The following is a 20748-nucleotide window of genomic DNA, read 5'->3' on the forward strand; positions in this document are numbered from 1 at the left end:
GACTGCGCTGCCATCTTGGGGCGGTCGAGCGTGAGGTGTCCGTGGGTAAAGAACGGGAGGGGACGGACAGGGTTGGGATCGCACCACCGAGCGGGCTCGTTGTTGTTCACCGCCCCTCCGAGGGACCCGTTATCCTTCCCCTTCTTCCGCCCGCAGGCTGCGAGGAGGGGCGCGCCACTCCTAAAATGGCGGCCAGAGCAAGAGGAAGCGGAAGCTGAGTGCTTCGCGCAGGGCACGGCGGGCAGGCGGTGCGGGCACGCGGCGGGACGGGACCGGGACCGGGAGCAGCAGCAGCAGCAGGAGCAGGAGCAGGGTCTGGGGCAGCAGCAGGGTCTGGGTCTGGGTGGGGATCGGGTCCGGATCGGGGCCGTGCCGGTGTCCCGCCGGTGTCCCGGGGGCGGCTCGGGCTGGGGAAGGGGCTACGGGGGTGTCAGGGCTGGGGGCATGTCGAGCCCGGGTGGTCGGAGGCTTCAGGGGAGAACAGCGGGGCCGGGATGCGCCTCGGGGGCAGCGGGGCGCGGGTGAGCCTGAGGGGGCAGTGCCGGGAGCGATGGGGGGCGCTGGGGGGACTGGAGGGCACTGGGAGAGGAACTGGAGGGGCACTGGGGGAGTACTGGGAGGGCAGTGAGGGAGGAACTGGAGGGGCACTGGGAGGGGTAACGCGGGGACCACGGAGAGGGAGCTGGAGAGACGCAGGGAACACTGAGGGAACACTGGGAGGACACCGAGGGAGGCCGGGGCTCCCCGCAGCCCCTCGGGGCCCCCAGGCCGCCCCTCAGCCCCGTGTCCCCCCAGGCCCGAGCCCTCGGCTGACAGCTCACCCCAGCCCCCCCGAGGGGCCGCCCCGCCGCCGCCATGGGCAAGAAAAGCAAACTGGGCAAGAGCCGGCGGGACAAGTTCTACCACCTGGCCAAGGAGACGGGTGAGGGCCGTGCCCGGCGCTGGGGACGGGGCCCGGGCCCGGCACCCCCTGAACCAGCCTCCTGCTCCCCCCAGGCTTCCGCTCCCGCTCCTCCTTCAAGCTGCTGCAGCTCAACCGCAAGTTCCAGTTCCTGCAGAAGGCCCGGGCCCTGCTGGACCTGTGTGCGGCCCCCGGCGGCTGGTGAGTGGGGACAGGCCGCCCACCGTGCCACCAGCTGGCCCCGTGCTCTGTCCCCACCCCTGGCAGCACAGCGCCAGGCTGAGAGCTCTCCTGGGCTCCAAGCTCTGCTCCCCTCTCTTCTTCCCAGGCTTCAGGTGGCTTCCAAGTTCATGCCGGTGTCCAGCCTGATCATCGGTGAGCGCTGGCGTTTGGCAGGAGCTGGGGACAGTCCCTGGCTGTGACAGGCACAGGGGGTCCTGGCAGGGGGGCTGCGTGGGGAAGCCACGTGGGATGGGCCGGAGCCCCTTCTGAGGGGGTTTGCTGTGTTTCTTCACCCAGGGGTGGATTTGGTGCCCATCAAGCCCATTCCCAACGTGGTGACCCTGCAGGAGGACATCACCACCGAGAAGTGCCGCCAGGTACTGCCCTGTGGTTGTGCTTGAGGGTCCCCAGCACCAGGGAGGAGATGAGAATCTTGGCTCCGTGTTCTGGAAAGCTGATTTATTGTATTATTATATTAAGATGCTATACTAGAACTATACTAAAAAGAATAGAGAGGGGGGATCTATCAGAAAGCTGGAAAGGAAGGGAATGAGTAATAAAAACCTGTGAGTCTCAGAGAGTCCATGCAGCTGGATCATGATTAAATAGAAACAGCCAACGTGAACCAATCAAAGATATACCTGTTGCATTCCACAGTAGCAGATAATTATTCGTTTTCTTTTCCTCTGAGACTTCTCAGCAGAAAAAATCCTGGTGAAGGGATTTCCATAAAATATCATGGTGCCACTGCCCCAGGGTCACCTGCTGGCCTGGGGCCCTGCAGGTCCCCGTGGTGGCAGGGGGGTCACAGGGGATGGGCTGGGGTCCTCGCTGAGGGACAAACAGGTGTCCCTGTCCCACAGGCCCTGCGCAAGGAGCTGCAGACGTGGAAGGTGGACGTGGTGCTGAACGATGGAGCGCCCAACGTGGGAGCCAGCTGGGTGCACGACGCCTACTCCCAGGGTGGGCACACAGGGACAGCTCCCTGCTCCTAGAGAGCTCCAGGCTGCTCGGGCTTGGGAGGGATCTTAAAGCCCATCCAGTGCCACCCCTGCCATGGGCAGGGACACCTTCCCTTGTCACAGGGTGCTCCAAGCCCTGTCCAACCTGGCATTAGGGATGGGGCAGCCACAGCTTGTCTGGGAAACCCATTCCAGCCTGTCTCTACCCTCCCAGGGAAGGGTCAGTCCCTCCCTCCCTCACTCCTTGTTCTCTCCTGCTGCAGCCAACCTGACCCTCATGGCCCTGAAGCTGGCCTGTGAGTTCCTGTGCAAGGGTGGCTGGTTCATCACCAAGGTGTTCCGTTCCCGGGATTACCAGCCCCTGCTGTGGATCTTCCAGCAGTTCTTCCAGAAGGTCCAGGCCACCAAGCCCCAGGCCTCCCGCAACGAGTCCGCTGAGATCTTTGTGGTGTGCCAGGGTGAGCAGCCAGGGGGACCTGGTGGGGCTGGGGTGGGGCTGGGAGAACCTGCTGGTGGCTCTGATCCCTCCATTCCAGCAGGAGTGACTGATACTTCCATTCTGGGTGGCACTGATCGTTCCATCCCAGCAGGAATGGTTCTGATCCTTCCATTCTGGGTGGGTCTGATCCCTCCATCCCAGCAGGAGTGGTTCTGATGCCTTCATGCTGGGAAGAATGGCTCTGCTGGCTGTGATTCCTCCATCCTAGGAGGAATGGTTTTCATGGTTCTGATTCCTCCTGGGATGGTGGAATGGCTCTGAGCCCTCTCTCTCCAGAGAAGTAGCTCTGATCCCTCCATCCCAGGAGGAATGGCTCTGATTCCTCCATTCTGATTGGTTATGAGCCCTCTGTGCCAGAGGAATGACTCTCACGGCTCTCATCCCTCCACTCCAGGTTATCAGGCTCCAGACAAAATTGACAGCAAGTTTTTTGACCCCAAATATGCTTTCAAGGATGTGGAGGTTACCGCCAAGTCTGTCAGTGAGCTGGTCAGCAAAAAGAAGCCCAAGGTATGAGCAAGGCCAGACACAAATGGGACTGGGCCTAAAGAGCTTGAGAGAATTAAAGTTGTTCTGGAGAATGCAGGATTTTGGGATGGGAAGTATTGGAAAAGCCACTCTGGGAGAGGTTTGGAGCCCTAAAGTCACTGAAGTGGGGATTGTGAGGCTGGGGCTGGGTCAGTTAAACCCTACAGGGGTTGAGCACAGGGTTTGTGTCTCTCTGAGGTGGCTTTAGGACAGTCAGTCTGTGTTAGGTAGTCTTAACTGAGTGTGGAGCTGACAAAATCCTGCCATTGTCAGCTCCTGTGTCTGAGGGGGGCTGGGAGCTGCTGCTGGGCTGGGGCTGGTGACGACTTCTAGCTCAGGCTGAGGCTGGAAACGATTTCTAAAGTCCTTGAGATCAATCCACAGACACGTTTACGTGGTCACTGCAGCAAGACACGAATTAGGTGACCCCATCCACCATTCAGGGCTGGTGGTATCTGCCTGTGTGTCCCCTGCCCTGGCTGCCACAGCCCCTTTTCCCCCCAGGCCGAAGGCTACGCCGAGGGTGACACCACCCTGTACCACCGCTTCACCCTCATGGACTTCCTCAAGGCTCCCAACCCTGTGGACTTCCTCTCCAAGGCCAACGAGGTGAGTGCCTGGAAGGACTCTCTGTCCCCGTCCTGTGGAGGAGAGGCTGGGATTTAAATTTAAATCCCTTTTCTTGTGCCAGATCACACTGGGAGATGGGGAGCTGGAGAATCACAGCTCCACCACGGAGGAGCTGCGCCAGTGCTGCAAGGACATCCAAGTGCTGGGCCGCAAGGAGCTCAGGTGCTGGGGGACACTGGGGCAGCCACACCCCCAGCTGGGCCTGGGGGACAGCCACACCCCCCAGGTGGCCCTGCTGGCTGTCCCTAACAGCTGCCACCCCACCCAGGGCCCTGCTGAACTGGAGGACGAAGCTGCGGCGGTTCCTGGCCAAGAAGCTGAAGGAGCAGGCGAAGGAGTTGGATATCAAGTAGGGCCACGGAGCAGAACTGTCTCCAGGCTGGGGTGGGCTGTCCCCAGCACAGCTCCTCTGAGCTTCTTCCTTTTGGCAGCCTGAGCTCCGGTGAGGAGGAGGAGGGCAGGGAGGAGGAGAAGAAGGAGAAGATGGAGGCGAAAGCTGCGGCTGCTGAGGAGGCGAAGGAGCAGGAGGAGGTGGAGCTGGCCTTGGCAGAGATGAAGGCGAAGGAGCTGGCAGAGCTGAAGAGGTAAAAAGAGGAGGAGGGATGGGGTTGCAGCCATGAAGACAGAGGGTGGCAGTGTCAGCCTGTCCCTCTGCTGGGGGGTTTGTGAGTTTGGGGTCCTTGGGCTCCTCTGCTCCTCCAAGCAGTGTTCCAGGCTGTCCCAGCACTCCTCGCAGGGGGCTGGCAGTGCTGTGGCAGGGGGTGAGCCTCTGGGCTGTTTGTGTGTGGTGGGGACAGTGTGGCCTCATTCCTTTGCCTCGTCCAGGAAGAAGAAGAAGATCCTGAAGGAGCAGAGGAAGCAGCGGGAGCGTGTGGAGCTGAAGATGGACCTGCCTGGAGTGTCCATTGCCGACGATGGTGACACCAGCATGTTCTCCCTGAAGAGCATCCACAGGACCCCGGTGGGTGGGGAGCTCCTGGGGACAGCAGGGTGAGACAGGGGCCTGGCTTGTCACCTGTGTGACTCTAAGCTGTGCTGCAGCTGCTGAATGAGCTGTCCCGCGGGGACATGGCCTCTGCTGACGCCCTGCTGGAGATCAGCCCTGGGGACGATGACATCTACGTGTCTGATCACGATGAAGAGGACGACGTGTCCCTGGCCAGCGACCTGGACCCAGAGGAGCTGCTGGAGATCGAGGCCCGGCAGCGGAAGCTGCAGCGGGAGCAGCGGGGGAAGAGGTGAGAGGGGAGAGGCCTCCTGGGGCAGGGGCTGCCCTGGGAGCAGCTCCAGCACCAGCCAGGGCTGGGGACGCTGATCCTGCTGCTCCGCGTCACAGGGCAAAGTTTAAGCAGAAGGATGAGGAGGAGGAGGAGGAGGAAGGGCAGGAAGTGGAGAATCCCCTGCTGGTCCCCCTGGAGGAGAAATCCGTGCTGGAGGAGCGACAGACCAGCCTGTGGTTCGGGAAGGTGAGTCCTGTTTGTGAGGCAGGAATGATGGAGCAGCCTCAGCCCCAGCAGCTTCCCTGGCCTGCCCTGGGGCTGACCCCACCTCCCTGGGGCTGGCCCCGTCAGGCCTGCCCTGGGTCTGACCCCTCTGCTCCCCGTGCCAGGACGCCTTCGCTGGCATCGAGGATGATGCGGACGAGGAGCTGGAGCTGGGCCAGGCCCAGATGTTGGCTGAGAGGCAGCGTGAGGCTCGGAGAGGTGAGGGGACACAGAGGGACAGTCCCACTGTGGAGCACTGGGTCCTGCCTCAATGGGGATGCTGCCCTGAGCAGCAGCATGGAATGGTTTGGGTTGGAAAGGACCTCAAAGATCACCAAGCCTGGCCACGGGCAGGAGCACCTCCCACTCGACCAGAGAGTGTTCCCAGCATGTGTCACTAACAAGCTGTCATTAGTGCTGTGTTAATGAGCAGGATGTCTACAAGAGGGTTTGTGGCAGGGTCTGCCTTGGCCCTGTCTCACCCAGTGCTTCCTATTTCCAGAGAAAACAACAAAGAAAGAGCAGAAGAAAAACAAGAAGGTGGCCCAGGAGGAGGCTTCTGTCTCACCCAGTGCTTCCCATTTCCAGACAAAACAACAAAGAAAGAGCAGAAGAAGAAAAACAAGAAGGTGGCCCAGGAGGAGGCTCCAGCCGAGCCCAGCCCTGCAGCAGCCACAGCTCCCGATGCCAGTGAAGCTCAGGAGGAGCAGAGCAGTGACGATGACAGCAGCAGTGAGGATGAGAGGTGAGAGCTGAGGGGGGTCTGGGTGTCCCTTCAGCTCCACAGTCCTGAAGAGCTGAGAGACCCCAGCCCTGCCCACTCCTCTCCACAGGCCACTGGCACCGGTGGGGAGGAAGCGGGGCCGTGTCGAGCCCTGTGGCTTCGAGGTGGTGCCTATTGAGAAACCAGGTGAGTGGGGGGCCATGGGGGTCCCTCGGGAGGGACAGACCTGGAGATCCCTCGGGATGGACAGGAGGCAGGGACAGACCTGGGGGTCCCTCGGGAGGGACAGGACATGGGGGCAGGGACAGACCATGCTCCCCAGGGCTGCTCCCTGGCTCCTGGGCTGCAGCCAGGCCAAGCTGTCCCATGTCCCACAGTGAAAAGAGTCCTGGATGCAGAGGGTCTGGCCCTCGGCTCTGTCATTGCCACCTCCAAAAAGGCCCGGCGGGACCTCATCGACGACTCCTTCAACAGGTACCAGCTGGGGGCTGCAGGGGCTGCAGGGACAGGTTGAGGGGGGCCCACGTCCTGCTCACAGGTCACCTGGCCCCTCCAGGTACTCGTACAACGAGGAGGAGGGGGAGCTGCCCGAGTGGTTCACGGAGGAGGAGCGGCAGCACCGGCGCCGGCAGCTGCCCGTGGACAAGCAGACGGTGGAGGCCTATCGGCAGCGCTGGAAGGAGATCAACGCCCGCCCCATCAAGAAGGTGGCAGAGGCCAAGGCCCGCAAGAAGAAAAGGGTGAGTGGGGATGGGCTCCTAGGGATGCCCTGACTCCTCTCCTAGAGCCTCAGTCCTTTCTCTGATCCCCGTTCTTCTGCCAATGCCCCTGTCCTATCTCCGATTCTCTATCCTTTCCTGACGCCCCTGTCTCTCCTCTAATGTCCCTGTCCCATCTGTGATTCCCCATCCTTTCCTGACCCCCCTGTTCCTCCTCTAATGCCCCTGTCCCATTTCTGATATTCCATCCTTTTCTGACCCCCCCGTTCCATCTCTGACCCCCCTGTCCCACCTTTGATCCCCCCATCATCCCTCTTCCAATTCCCCTGTCTCTCCTCTGACCACCCTCTCTGATCCCCCATCCTTCCTCCAACCTCCGTCCCACCTCTGACTCCCCTGACCCTTTGTCTCTCCCCTGACCTTCTGTCCCCCCTGGCTGTCCCCAGATGCTGAAGAAGCTGGAGCAGATGAAGAAGAAGGCCGAGGCTGTGGTGAGCACCGTGGACATCTCGGAGCGGGAGAAGGTGGCCCAGCTGCGCCGGTGAGTGGCCAAGCCAGGACCCAGCTCATCCCTTTGTGGCTGGGCCGTGGTGGGGCAATGTCCCTTCAGCCATTGGGACAGCTCTGTGGCCCCAGCCAGGCTGATCTGGGGGTGGCAGAGCCAGAGGAGGAGTGGGACCCGATGTTGTCCCAACCCCATGTTTGGTTTTTGTCTCACCCAAACTCATCTGACCTTTGTCCTTCTCCTGCAGCATCTACAAGAAGGCTGGGCTGGCCAAGGAGAAGCGCCAGGTCACCTACCTGGTGGCCAAGAAGGGCGTGGGACGCCGGGTGCGGCGTCCCCCTGGTGTCAAGGGCCAGTTCAAGGTGGTCGACAGCCGCCTCAAGAAGGACGTGAGGGCTCAGAAGCGCAAAGAGCAGAAGAAGAAGCGCCACAAGTGAGGTGGGAGTGGCTCCATCCCCAGCAAGGGACTCTGCTCGGGGCACAGGGCTGGCTCCTGTGCCCCACCGCCACCTCAGGAGCCCTGGGGGCAGGGCTGGGGCTTGGCCACACCTTGTTTAGTCCGTGCCTTGCTGTGACAGTGCCTCATGGCCTCCCCTGGGCACAGAGGGGTCATTTGGCCCTAGTGCTGTGGCCCCAGCTCCTGACCACAGCTCCAGGTGTCACCAGGCTGGCTCTGCTGGGTGACTCCCCCTGGGGACATCACAGGAGCATCCACGTCAGCCCCAGCTGTCCCCAGGGAGGGTGTGGCTCTGGGGGACACCCCTGGGCCAGGTTTCTCACCGAGGTGGCAGAACAGAGTGGTGCCTCTGCATGGAGCAGCTGCCCAGGACAGCAGAGATTAATTAACCTGTCTGAGGGGGCCCAGGGCTGTGTCAGGTACCTGGGTGAGGTGAGGGACCCATGCTGTACATGTCCCCTTGTGCCGTGTCACAGGCAGAGAGGGCACTGCTGGCTGTGTTCTGTACAGCTGCTCATGCCTCGAGAGCCCACCCAACTTTGTCTGACAGGGATTGACTCTCCTGACCTTCACCTGCTGCCCCAGGCCACAGCAGCCACCTGTCCCCTCTGTCCCCACCCCCTGCTCCCTCAAGGAGAAAGACCAAGAGTAAAGAAGTGCTTGATTGCATTGCTTTATTTAGACCCAGGGCAGGGGCTGGGGTCCACCAGGCCCTAGCTTCTCTCCAAGAGGCACCTGACTGGTTTGTGCTGCGATTGCAGTGTCCCCAAGTCCCTCGTGGTGACACTGGCATTGTGTCAGTGCTGGGGAGGGGGCTGGGGTGGCACTCTGGATTCCAGGGTGGGTGAGGGGTGGTGGGGACCTGCCAGGGAAGCTCTGGCGTGAGGGAGGAGCTCTGGGTCTCCTTCAGGTGCTGTGGGCAGGGGAGAGGCCAGAGCTGGCACCCCAGAGCCCCCGTGCAGGGTTGGCAGGAGGTGGCCTGGGGGTGTCCCTGTGCAGTTCCCAGTGTGGCTGTTCAGCCAAGTCCATGTGTGTCCTTGGGCCTGCAGGAGCCCCTCGGCTACAGATCCTGGGGGGGAGCTGTGGCTCCATCCAGAGGGGCCCTGCTGGGGGCCAGTGCTGCTGGGAGGATCTCCTGCCCCCATGGAGGGTCAGGACCATGTCCAGGGTGGGAGCAGAGACCCTCAGCTGTCCCTGTCCTTGGTGGCCGCAGGAGCTGGGACAGGGATGGGCTGCCAGGCTCCAGGCTGAGTTACACGTTTTCCTTCTCTTCAAAATGGAATATGGGGGTGCTGTGAGAGGAGAGTCCCCAGACCCCCCCACCACCACCCTGCTTGCCCCTGACCCTCTGGCTGAGCCCCATCCCCTGTGTGACCCCAGGAGGGTGCTGGAGGAAGGCCAGGGCTGATGGGGGCTGAGCCCCCTCAAAGAGGCCCAGCATCTCCTGCACCCCCAGCCCACACGCCTGGCCAGGCTGCCAGTGCCATCCCTGCCCTCTGCCCCAAGCTCTGCCCAGCAAATCCCCAACAATCAGGGCAGCACTCCGGGATGGCCTCCTGTGTCCCACTCCCTGCCTCCTTCCCCTGGGGCCCTCCTGGTCCCCACAGGGTCCCGAGGGTGGGGTGACCCCTGGCCTGGCAGGCTCAGCCCCTACCTGAGCTGGGGGGTGCAGTGTAGGACACATCCACACGGTCACCTGCAATGGGAGAGGTGGTGACCATGGGCCTGGGAGGAGCTGCTCCCTTATAGAGCCAAAGTTCATCAGTGGGAGCTGGGAGATCTGCCGCCCCACTGAGCCCCTGGGGCCGCAGGGCTGGCAGCAGGGCTGGGGGACTCAGCCTGCAGGGCTCACCTGTCTCGTAGTAGTCGTACAGGGACACGGTGGCTGGCTGGAGGTTGCTCACTAGGAAGTCCTGCTGGGCTCGGAAGAAAAAGGTCTCCTCCTCCTTGTTCAGCTGTGGAGACAGCCCAAGGGGGAGGTGTAGCCACCCACCATGGGGAAACCCCTCACCTCCCAGGGCTCCTGTCCCCATCTCACCTGGTCCAGGTAAATGGTCACCTGGTCAGGCTGCACCTCCACCTTCTTCACCAGCTTCTGCCTCTTCAGCTGCAGAGACAGGGCTCAGGAGGGGCCACAGCTGCTCCATGGGTGCCCAGCACCCCGAGCAGGTGTCCCTCCATGTCCTGCAGCCCCAGGCAGGGACCAGAGGGAGGTGGGGGGCTCCTCACCTCCACCACAGATTTCTTGTCTGGGCTGTAGCCCGATGGCAGCTTGGCCTCGATGACAACCATGTTGGTGGCAGGACGCTCCCCGCTGTACCTGCAAGGGCAGACCCCGGGGTGGGCTTAAGGATTCCCTCCCTCCCTGGCTGCTGCTGTCCTCCCCAAACCCGGGACAGCCCCAGCCCTACCGTGCCCAGAGGCGGAGCAGGAACTGCGGGTTCGGCGTGCCCGGCAGCGGCTCCGTCTCCACGCGCAGCTCAAAGGCCCCCGTGCTGGGAGGGGGAGGCACGTTATAGCGCAGGGTCACCTGGGGACAGCACAGGGTGAGCCCGGTGAGGGCACAGGGACAGCGCCCAGGACAGGGAGCCCAGGCTGCACCCACCTGCACCAGGGCACAGCCCTGCCCGCGGGCTCGCAGCCCGTAGGTGCCCGGCAGCTCGGGCAGGGCCGCCCGCTGCAGCACCAGCCGGTTGCTGCTGTCCAGCACAAAGTCCTGCACCGTCCCCGTGGGCGATGTCACCGTCACCGTGACGTCCCCATTGCTGCCGTAGGTCAGGGCGGCGTATTTGGCCAGGGCTTGCAGGGCCACCACGGTGTCCTGTGCACGGGGACAGTGCCAGGGTCACCCCTGAGCGTGGCTCCCAGGAGGGGCAGGTTTGGAGCAGCCCCTGGAGCCCAGGGCCGGTACCTGCGTGGAGGCAAAGCCCCCGTAGGGGTTCTGCTGCTTGCAGAGCCAGCGGACGATCTGGGACGCTGTCCCCAGGTCAGCAGGGGACACAGAGGGCTGGGACAGGTAGGCCAGCAGGACATAGGCTGTCATCTCCACCTCAGCCGGCGCAGCCGCGGCCCAGGACAGCTCCAAGGCCTTCTGAGCCTGCCCCTTCCTCTTCCAGTAGAGCTGCCCGTCTGCAGGAGAAGGGGTGGCAGCTCAGCCCCTGCTGCGGGCTGGGCTGGGGTCCCTCCCAGAGGTGGCACTGCCCACGGTGCCCTGGCCGGGCAGTACCTGCACTGACGCTGTGCTGGGCCAGGCTCTGCAGCTGCTGCTGCTGCTGCTCCCACAGCCCTGCCAGCCCAAACACGTAGGCCAGCAGGGCTTGGGTGTAGGGGTCGTCCGTGGGAGAGGCCTCCAGGCACTTGAGGGCTGAGCTCACCACCGGCTCCTGGTGTGGCAGCAGAGTCAGGAGCCAGCCCAGAGCCCCCAGTGCTGCCTAGTGCCCCCAGCTGTGCCCAGTTTGCACTGCAAGGTGGCCTGGAATGGCCAGTCCCCTGTCCCAGCAGCTGTCCCCACCCCACCAGTCCCTGTGGGGAAGAAGGGTGCATCCTCACCAGCGTGGGCAGTCCCAGCTCCAGCATCGCTGCCGTCACGTACGCCGAGAGTGAGAGCTCGTCTGAGACACCGCCCTGCAAGGGGATGGGGGACACGGGTCCGGCTGTGACACCAACACAGGGACATCCCCACCGCCCAGACCACACTCTGGGTCCCGTCCCCAGCCCTGCCCCACCTGCAGGGCGTTGTTGAAGAGTTTGCCCACGCTGCGGAAGCAGCCGCTCTTCTTCTGGCGCTGCTGCAGCCACTGCAGCGCGTCCGTGATGTGCCGCTCCTCGATGGCCACGTAGGCTCGGGCCTGCCCGAAGGACTTCAGGACAAACGCTGTCAACCTGGAGCCAGGGAGACACCGGAGGGCTGAGGGTCAGCGCTGGCCTCCCCGAGTGGCAGGGGGAGCTCTGGATGCAGCGGCAGAGCCCTCACCAGGTATTGCCCGTGGAATCGCTCTTCCCAAAGGCGCTGTAGGAGCCATCGTCGTGTTTGTACAGCAGCTCCCGCTGGTACCCTGCGGGGGGACATGGGGACAGGACACTATTTCTGTGCCCAGGGGAGCCAGGCGGAGTGAGGAGGGGGCTGCGGGACAGTGGTGTCCCTGTCAGGCTCCCACTGACCGCTCTGCAGGAACCCCTGTGCCTTGGCGCGGATGTCGGGCAGCAGCTGCCCCGTCTTCTCCAGGTACTGCTGGATGTAGATGTTGGGGGCAAAGCGCACCATGTTCTGCTCCCCACAGCCGTAGGGCATGGCCAGGAGTCTGTCCAGGTTCTGCAGGGCATTGCCCAGGATGTCACCTGTGCGAGGGGGACACATCATCAGCTGTGCCCCTGCCACCAGCATCCCTGTCCCTGTCCATGTCAGTTCTGGGTGGTCCCATGTCCCGCTGAGCCTGGGGACCTCTGCACCCACCCTGTCCCCCATGCTCCCCAGGCCCCCCCGGCCTGTCCCTTACCCATCACGGCGACGTGGGCTCTCTGGGAGCTCTCCAGGATGTTTGCAGGAATCTCCAAGGACACTTCTTCAGCACCTGTGGGGACAGAGGGCCACGACAGTGGGAATGCCCAGCTCTTCGCAGCCTGTCCTGTGGCAGCCTCACCCACCCCATTCCTTCCCAGGCACCCTGACCCTTGGCTCCTCTGGACTGGTGGCCCTTGTGACCAGTGGCCAAGCAGCCCTGGCCCACATCCCACGGCACTGCCCAACACCCCTGGCCAGTCCTACCTTCCTGGCAGAGCAGGGAGCTGTGAGTCTTCTCCACCAGGATCCCCCCTGGCTGTGAGGAAGCAGCACCAGAGTCAGTCAGGAGGAGGGACCTGCCTGTTTCCCAGTCCCCTTGGTCACCCCTGCCTTCATGTCTGGGTGCTCTCCCACTGCCCCCCGAGGGCTGTTTGTGCCCTGCTCCCAAATCCATCCCACTTTCCTCCTCCACAACCCTCTGACCTGCACCAGCAGGGGCTTTATCACGGTGTCCACGCGGCCCTGGGTCGGCACCAGGGGCAGCTCGTTGCCACAGGGCTCGGTGGAGCTGAGGGCCTCAGTGCTCACAGTGATGTTCACCTCCCCTGAAGGTACAAACATGGCCCTCAGTCCCCATGGAGCCCCCAAACCTGAGCACAGCCCCCTGGCCTTGGGGGTGGGGCTGGCTGGACTGGGTTGGGGGTCCCCAGGAAGGGTGGGAGTGGGGCAAGGGAGGACTCCCCAGATGCCCTCCCTGCCCACCCAACCCCATCCCCTGAGGGGATCCCCGGGCAGCAGGGTGGGGTGGTGGCAGCTCTGTACCCAGGCTGGTGGCTCGCACGCCCCACTGGAAGGTCTTGGCTTCATCTGCACAGACACAGCCCCTGTAGGTGTCACCTGCACTCAGTGACACCTCCAGCTCCGACGACTCTGCCAATGTCACCTGAACCTGTGGGGCACAGCCATGGCTCCATCAGAGCCAGGCTCACCTCCCTGGCCTCACCCAAACCTGCCAGAGCATGGCACAGCTCCATCAGCCCCTGCCACAGCCCCGGGTCCCCTGCCTGTCCCCGCTCACCCGCAGGCACTGGCGCAGGTAGTTGAAGACGGTGGCCTTGAGGGTGAAGGTCTCGTGGCGCACCACGGCGTAGGGCAGCGCCAGCTCCACGAAGAACGGCTGGAAGGCCGTGAGGGTGACAGCAGGGGACAGCCCCAGGCCCTGCGGGGCCGTACAGAACATCCCGGCCTCCCACTCTGTGATGGCGTCGGGCACTGTCACCGTCACCTCGGCAGAGCCGCTCTCCCTGCATGGAGAACATCGTGAGGCCGCCCCACCACGGCTGGTGGCACGGGCTGAGTGGCACCGCTGTGCCAACCCACAGGGAGAAGGAGTCCTGAGGTCCCCAACTCCCTTCCCTTGGGAGCTGTTCCCTCACCCGACAGGGACCAGGTCCCACAGCCACGTCTCTGGGAAGTACGTCCGGGGTGCTGGGGGCTCTTCCTTGTCCTCGATGTCTAAGACAGCTGAGGTGAGCACTGGCATCGTTTCTGGTTGAACACTGTTTGCCACTAGGAAGCGCTCTGATCTTGGCTCTACTGGAAAAGGCAGAGCTCAACTTGGGAGCCTCAGGTCTCAGCTGGACCTTGCCTGCAGCCAGCACAAGGGTAACCAAAATCCTTTTCCATCCTCTTGCACTCTCTTTGGTGCCTTTTGTGTTTTCTGGATGGCTCCAAGTCCCTCTGAGGACACAACAGCGAGGACTGGCCACCAGCTCTTTGCTCTTTCCAGCACCAGGGCTGTGCTTACCTCCAACACCTGGCATTCCAACGATGGGGGGCCTGGGCAGGCAACGCTCCCTGGTCTTTGCACTGGTGAAGAGCTTCAGTGCTGCATCCTGTGAAAAAGCAGAGGTTGTCCACCCCCCACAGCCAGCAGGAGGAATATCCCCATTCCAGCAGTGAGTAGTCCCAGGGCTACAGAAAACAAGTGGAGAAGGAGCCTGGGCTTGGCAGGAAAGGGAAGCCCTTTGCCACAGGTGTGGCTTTCCCAGCACCTGGGAGAAGCACGGGTGGCTCCAGGATGGGGAGGAACCGTGAGGCCCAGGGGCTTCACCTGGAATAACTTGTGGGTTTCCACCCTGGAGTTCCGCCAGTGAGTGTCACATAATGGTTCATCCTTGATATTGTGGGGGTAGTTGAATTTGGGCAGTGCTTTGTAGACCTGGGAATAAAGACATGCAAAACCCTCATTTTCAGAGCACAGGGCTCTGCCCACCGCAGCACTGGGTCCATGTGAGGGACACTTGAGCCAGTATCATCCCACGCCCAGCCCAGGCTGCTCCTGGGGCTGCAGGGGGACCCCAGGCAGGGCCAGCACTCACAGCCTCGGCGTTGAGCTCAGCCTCGGGCTTCAGGAGCAGCACGCTGCGATCCACAGCTCGGACAGCGCACAGGGAGCCCGGGGCAGCCCCCAGCTGCAGCCTCAGCGCTGCCCCGGGCAGGGCCCTGGCCTCGGAAAATGCCATCTTCACCTGCACAGGGACACCAGGGGACAGAGGGCAGTCACCTCCTGTGGAGGGCAGGACCGAGCCACAGGAAGGGAAGGCTCTCCTCAGAGGGTTTGGGGAGCAGGGAATGGGTTGGGAAACTGTGACACTGCAATGCTCCTGGAGCAGGATGGATCCCAAGGCAGGCAGCCATGGACAACCCCGACTCGTCTCACCTGGTTGGGGAGGCACTTGGCCACAGAGAGCTCAGTGACATCAGCCACCATCTCACCGTTGGGCAGCATCACGTAGACCAGAAGCCTGGCCATGGGTGCCAGCTCCTGCCCGATGGGCAGCTCCAGGGAGAGGGAGGCTCTCTGTCCTGGGCCATGGAAAGGGGGGAGATGTTACCCACAGAAACTGTGGCTGCTCCGGCCCTGGATGTGTCCAAGGCCAGGTTGCACAGAGCTTGGAGCACCCTGGGAAGAGTGCAAGGTGTCCCTACCCAGGGCAGGGGCATGGAATGGGATGGGCTTGGAGGCCCCTTCTAACCCAAAGCATTCGTGGAGGAGCAGACACAGGGAGCAGAGCTCTGCACAGCCCCTCCATGCCATGGGACGTACCAGGCTCTGCAGAGACCTCTTTCCTGAAGATGCTGGTAATGGACCCCTTGGCCAGGACCTGCAGAGGAGGGGGTGAAAACAAAATGGATGCTGACTGTGGAATCCAAGTGTCCTGGTGGAGGACAAACCCACAATGAGAGTTCTGGGACAATTTTTGACCATGCCCAGTCTCCAGCCTTCCAACAGCTCCCATGGGAGTGCAGGCCCAACAGTGGCAGCAGCCACCTCCTCTGACAGGTCCCTCAGTCCCTCCAGGACAGGCTGCTCATTGTTCTGTCCCTGGGGACACCACCATGAACAACCTGTGTGGAGATGTGGCCCTTCCCACAGAATCGCCCTGATTCCTGCTGCCCTCCCTCCCTGGGCCGGGGCTCACCATGAAAACCAGATCCAGGTTCTTCAGCTCAGTGCCTAAAGCCTCCTTGCCAAAGATGGAATCCACGCGGACCAGCTGGGAGTGGCCGCAGGGCAGCTCCCCCTGCGGGGCGCGGATGTGCAGGAAGCTCCGGCTCTTGGACACGTAGGGCCTGGCTGTCAGAAAGGCACCTTGGGGCCTGAGTCCTGCTGAGCCCTCCTGGCTCTCAGCTGTCCTGTTGGCTTCAGCCTGAGGTGGGAATCAGGGACTGAGCCCACCAGCAGCCCCCGAGGCTGGTGCAGCTCCAAGGCCCCACTCCACTGGAGGAAGCAGCTCGGGACCCCCGAGGGGGGACAAGGGTGGGGCACTTACCCGCAAGTAGACCAAGTCACTCCAGCCAGAGGTGTCCAGCTGGAAGGAGGCTCTCCCTGAGCTGTCAGTCAGGAAGCTTTGTGTCCACTCTTTTCCCTGGATGATGACTGAGAGCAGGACCTGCCTCTGGGGCAGCCCGGAGCCGTCGGCTCCCTGCAGCCGGATCTGTGCGGGAGGGAAGGGGGGATGCTGCAGTCTGGGGCTGCAGCTGTGGCAGAACAGGGCTGGGAGCAGCAAGGGCAGGTGAGCCCCACGGGGAGAGGGGAGCCCTCGTTACCGTCCCGCTGTAGGGGAGGCCTGGCTTGTAGGCGTGATCGGGGTTCTCGAAGGTGACCGTGACTCTTTTGGCTAAAACCTTGCAGCTCTTGGTGCTCTTCATCTCCAGCCCTGTGGAGAGCAAGTGGGGATCTCAGGGTGTTGCAGGGACACAGGATACAGCTTAGTTTTGGCCAGCGCTCCTGTTCCCTTGCAGAAAAAGTCCCTGGACATTTGGGCTTTCCTCCTGCAGCTCCCAGCACGGTTTGCATCTCCTACAAGAGCAGCACAAGCCCTGTGGAATATTCCAGACCTAAAGCTGAGGTGCAGCTGGGGGCAGACACTTCAGAACAGGTTCTTCACCAAAGCACCATCATGAGGGGCCCCTGGGGCGCTGGGCACAGGGACAAGCCCTGCTCTCCTCCCTCCAGCCAGGCCAGGCACTCCAGGTGTGACAGGACGGTGAGTGAGGGACGAGCTGGGAAGCGAAGCCACCCCGCCAACCACTCTGCACTGCCAGGACTCAGCTCCCAGCACGGCCAGAGCTGCTGCATCTTGGAACGGTGTTTTTCCCCTGCTTGGAATTCCAAGTCTTTCCAGGCTGCCCTGACTCACACTCCCAGCCAAACCCCATCCCTGCATGTGCATCCCTAAATCCCAGCAGCGCTTTTGGGTGTTCCTGGAGAGCACCAATCCTTTGGGAGCACATAGGGATGGCCACACCCCCATCCCCACCTGTCCCATCCTCCACCAGCGATGCCTTGACTTCAATCTTCTTCCTCGAAAATGAAGGCAAAATAATCTCCTCGGAGGTAGCCAACGAAACCTCTGTGGCAAAGCAGCCGTTCTTCTCCGTCTGGAGGGAAGATCAAGCCCATCAGCAGCATTCCCGGGAAGGAGCCACCCCAGGGACAGCCCAGTCCCAGCCACTCTCACCTGTCCCATAACTCTGGTGCAGATCTGCTGCCTCCAGGGAGACCAGAACCTCTGGCTGAGGCACAAGTCAGCCTGGACCTTCCCCTGGACGGGCTTCCCGTAGGTGTAGCTGTGTGGGGACAGGGGAGAGGCTGTTAGGGGGGCCCCACCCCGCTGGATCCCCCCATCCCCCCCTGTTCCCTGCTCCCATCTCACCGCCCGCAAATCTTCACCGGGAACTTCTCGTCCTGCTCCCACAGCACGCTGGGGAGATGAATGGTCACCTCAAACTTGGGCAGCACTAGTGGACAGGCACAAGGACACAGGTTGGTCACTCCCAGGACAGTGACATCTCCTGGGTGGCTGCAGGGGCTCGAGACCTGCTGCCCATGGTGGGGACCCAGCTCCCAGTGCCCAGGTACCGTATTCCTCCACGCTGAAGGAATGGCTCTTCCCCTCCACGCTGATGGTGTAGGTGCCCAGGGCTGGCTCCGAGGCCAGCGGGAGGGACAAGTCCACGATCCCCTGCCGAGGGCTCAGCTCCCGCCACTGCGCGATGCGATTCCCGCTGGGGTCCTGGCAGGGACACGCGGGATCAGCGCCCGGGGAGCCGGCAGACAGCCCCTGGCTGTGCCCTGTGTGCCTCTCCCTGCCCCCCAAACCCACCCCACCCCCTGGGGGTCCCAAACTGACCTTCAGGAACACCAGGGGCAGCTGGAAGGCAAAGAGAGGATGGTCAGAGGAGCAGTTCCATTCTTTGGGGTCTCACCAGCATGGGCACGGCCGTGGGTGGGGCAGAGGGAGGGTGGGATGCGCTGAGCTTCCCAGCCCTCTAGGTGCTCTGGGATGGATTTTGAGCCTGGCTCTGGCAGGTATGAGCCGAGGGCACTGCCAGCGTGGCACAGAGAGGCGGCATCGCCCAGTGCCTTAGGAGGGGTCCAGAACCCCTTTAATCTGAGAACATCCTGCACTTCCAGGGACCCCAGTGGTTGCTCAGGGCTGCCAGAGACTGAGCCTGCCAATATTCCTGGTGTCTGGTGCCTTGATGGATATCAGCACATTCCCCACTTCCCACTCACCAGGGCTGCATCCCTGCCCGGGAGCTGGCACGGGCACATTCCCGTGTCACACGTGCCCTCTGCTTTCTCCTGGTCCTGCTGCACCCCTGCCCAGCACAGGGCATCCCTGCCCCGGGGGCAGCTCCGCGGGCAGAGCTGGCCGGGGCAGCATTCCCGAGGGGAAAGGTGACTCCCACACCTCTCCCACGGCCGGCTGGGACACTGCAGGGAGCCCTTGTCACCTCCCCGCGTCCCAGCCCTGCTCTCACCTTCTGCTTGCTGGGGGTCAGGTCTTTTTCCAAAGAGACCACTCGGAACTTCACTGGGAAAGGAAACGGAGATGGAGCAGCGCCTTCACCCACAGGGAAGGAATTCCCCGTGGGAAGGTGGAGGGAAACCCACCCTGAGCCCTCCCTGCCCCTCAGCAGCACGGCTCCAGCAAGCCCTGGCACTGCCCTGTGCCCGTGCTGGGCATTCCAGGACATCCCGGGATAACCCCACACAGGAAACCCCGGGATAACCCCACACAGGAAACCCCAGGATAACCCCTCGCAGGACACCCCGGGATAACCCCACACAGGAAACCCCAGGATAACCTAAGGACACCCCGGGATAACCCCTCTAAGGACATCCCGGGATAACCCCTCCCGTTCCAGGCAGTGCAACCCCAGGGCTGTCCCCAGGGCAGGGTGGTCCCCCTGCCCCCCTCACCCTCCTGCCCAGGCTTGTAGACGGCCTTGTCGGTCTGGATGAAGATGCCAGGGCTCAGAGCTCTCAGCAGCACCTTCTTCGACTCGGAGACATTCAGGGAACCTCCTTGGAGGGAGACGTGCAGGACCACGATCTCCTCCTTGCCTTTGGCGGGGGCTGGAGCCTGCGGGGGGATCAGCGGGCTCGGGGTGGGGACAAGGACAGGTCCCGGGTGACCCAGAGCACGCCCGGCCCCAGGAACCCCCCACACCCAGGGACCATTCCGGGATAACCGGCTGAGCCTGGCTTTGTCAGTGCGAGGGGCAGGCCCTGCCGCAAGACAGGGAAAGTCACATCTGTCCCCAGCCCTGATGGAAACGGCCTGGAGGCCCCCCAGGCCCACCCGGCTGCTTTGGGGTGACACTGGGGTGACACTCACAGGGAAGGTGACGTTCAGGTGCAGGTGAGGCTCCAGGACCTCTCTGCTCAGCAGGGTGGTGGGAGGGGTCCTGCTGTCCCCCTGCAGCTGGACATGGAGCTGGACGGGCCCCTGGAGGTCACTGAGGTGCACCCAGAGCGTGGCAGGGTGAGGGTGGTACAGCACGGCCGGGGACACCACCACGTAACTCCTGCCAGGGACAAGGGACACGAGAGCCCTGGGGTGAGGCACATCCAGCACAAAGACCTGGAAAAGCTCCTGAGAGCACAGGAACCCCCCCAGGCTCCCCTCTCTGCTTCTGGGCTTCTCAGCTCAGCTCTGCAGGTGAGGGCACAGCAGCTCCTTGGAGCCACCAGAGCCACCAGAGCCACCAGGGCCACCAGGGTCGTGTCTTCAGTGCTCCTGGGCAGGGAGAGCCCCCAGCCTGGGCAGCAACCAGGGCATGGGAGGGATTGAATCCCCCCAGGAACTGCCAAGAGGCTGAAGATCAACCACCCCAGCAGGCACAGGAGGGACTGAACCCCACCAGGAACTGCCAGGGAGCCAAGGCTAAAGCCCCCAGCAGGCACAGGAGGGATTGAACCCCCCAGGAACTGCCAGGGAGCCAAGGCTAAAGCCCCCAGCAGGCACAGGAGGGATTGAACCCCCCAGGAACTGCCAGGGAGCCAAGGCTAAAGCCCCCAGCAGGCACAGACGGACACAGAGGGGACTCACGGTGCTCCAGAGGCCCCGGCTGAGAGGAGCAGGATGGTGAAGAGGATGGGAAGGGCTGGAGACATCGTGTCCGCAGCTGGATGTGGATGTTGGGAACAGCCACAGCCTCCCCCTGCAGCTCTTGGCTCGCTCTGGGTCTGGGTCTGATCCGCTGCAGGCTCTGCAATGGATCCTGGTGTCCCACCCACTGAGGAAATCGGGCTGGCACAGGAGCCCGGGGCACCTGCAGATAAAGCCCAGGCAATGTTTGCCCTCTGCCCACAGATTCTGGGGGTCAAGGACTCCAGGGATGTTTGCAATATTGGGAAAGGTCCCTGGAGGTTCAGTCTGGGCAGGACTCCACACAGGTTTGCTGGGAAATGATGTCAGAAGGCAGCGGGAACACATGGGAAATGAAAACAGGGAGCACAACCTCAGGAGGGGCTGGGAGCTGGGGGTGATTTCTCAGAAATGAAAATTGACAGGTATTTCAAATTTAAACAGATTTGGGCAGGTCACATGTCCCAGGCTGGCTTTTTGCCCAGTTTCACCCAGTCTGGACAGAGGAACAGGACAGTGTGGGGATGTGGCATGGCCCATCTGCTCCCATTCCACACGTGGGAGCTGGACACATGCCAGGGCAGGGCTGAGCTGCTTCCTGGGGTTCTTCACATCTTTTATATGTTAAGGTTGGGATTAAATGAGTGAGATGGTATTTTTTGGGGGGACT

General features: G+C 62.6%; 2 protein-coding genes across 4 annotated transcripts; one reads left to right on the forward strand and one right to left on the reverse strand.

Moving 5' to 3' along the window:
- The first annotated feature begins 60 nt into the window (after positions 1-60).
- Positions 61-8296, forward strand: FTSJ3 (FtsJ RNA 2'-O-methyltransferase 3). Of its 3 annotated transcripts, none has more exons than XM_039701033.1 (22): positions 61-248; positions 796-922; positions 997-1102; positions 1230-1276; positions 1421-1500; positions 1987-2086; positions 2349-2543; positions 2979-3094; positions 3617-3721; positions 3804-3904; positions 4011-4091; positions 4174-4326; positions 4568-4703; positions 4784-4980; positions 5079-5208; positions 5352-5445; positions 5815-5971; positions 6060-6136; positions 6328-6424; positions 6507-6690; positions 7116-7210; positions 7422-8296. In XM_039701033.1, the coding sequence occupies exons 2-22, from the start codon at positions 856-858 to the stop codon at positions 7609-7611; spliced, it is 2508 nt and encodes an 835-aa protein (XP_039556967.1). In that variant the 5' UTR covers positions 61-248; positions 796-855; the 3' UTR covers positions 7612-8296. The 3 variants fall into 3 exon arrangements, with proteins under 3 accessions (XP_039556967.1, XP_039556965.1, XP_039556966.1); XM_039701031.1 differs by having other exon boundaries at positions 85-313; XM_039701032.1 differs by having other exon boundaries at positions 85-306; positions 795-922.
- On the reverse strand, positions 8289-20238 carry LOC120498387 (alpha-2-macroglobulin-like protein 1). Its single transcript, XM_039701030.1, has 36 exons — positions 20040-20238; positions 19326-19515; positions 18908-19070; positions 18466-18518; positions 17832-17852; positions 17561-17714; positions 17355-17439; positions 17160-17268; positions 16959-17079; positions 16246-16355; positions 15969-16133; positions 15618-15845; positions 15242-15299; positions 14855-15000; positions 14514-14663; positions 14246-14353; positions 13940-14027; positions 13569-13725; positions 13211-13436; positions 12955-13081; positions 12616-12737; positions 12397-12448; positions 12128-12202; positions 11793-11969; positions 11605-11686; positions 11357-11513; positions 11181-11255; positions 10858-11014; positions 10543-10760; positions 10237-10452; positions 10043-10161; positions 9861-9951; positions 9670-9738; positions 9484-9586; positions 9286-9327; positions 8289-8900 (listed from the first exon to the last, which is right to left on the reverse strand). Exons 1-36 carry the CDS (start codon positions 20102-20104, stop codon positions 8884-8886), a joined length of 4296 nt encoding a protein of 1431 aa, XP_039556964.1. The 5' UTR covers positions 20105-20238; the 3' UTR covers positions 8289-8883.
- Positions 20239-20748: the final 510 nt, after the last annotated feature.

Source organism: Passer montanus, unplaced genomic scaffold (genome assembly GCF_014805655.1).
Source record: "Passer montanus isolate IOZ18808 unplaced genomic scaffold, ASM1480565v1 scaffold148, whole genome shotgun sequence".
Taxonomy (NCBI): domain Eukaryota; kingdom Metazoa; phylum Chordata; class Aves; order Passeriformes; family Passeridae; genus Passer; species Passer montanus.

Excerpts from the sequence above, each read along its gene's own strand:
- FTSJ3 (XM_039701033.1), top strand. The coding sequence starts at position 856 with ATGGGCAAGAAAAGCAAACTGGGCAAGAGCCGGCGGGACAAGTTCTAC. Across the intron at positions 1,103-1,229 it reads TGTGCGGCCCCCGGCGGCTG|GCTTCAGGTGGCTTCCAAGT; the intron begins GTGAGTGGGGAC and ends TCTTCTTCCCAG. Across the intron at positions 1,277-1,420 it reads GGTGTCCAGCCTGATCATCG|GGGTGGATTTGGTGCCCATC; the intron begins GTGAGCGCTGGC and ends TTCTTCACCCAG.
- LOC120498387 (XM_039701030.1), bottom strand. The coding sequence starts at position 20,104 with ATGTCTCCAGCCCTTCCCATCCTCTTCACCATCCTGCTCCTCTCAGCC. Across the intron at positions 19,516-20,039 it reads GCCGGGGCCTCTGGAGCACC|GAGTTACGTGGTGGTGTCCC; the intron begins GTGAGTCCCCTC and ends TGTCCCTGGCAG. Across the intron at positions 15,300-15,617 it reads ACCTGGATCTGGTTTTCATG|GTCCTGGCCAAGGGGTCCAT; the intron begins GTGAGCCCCGGC and ends CCTCCTCTGCAG.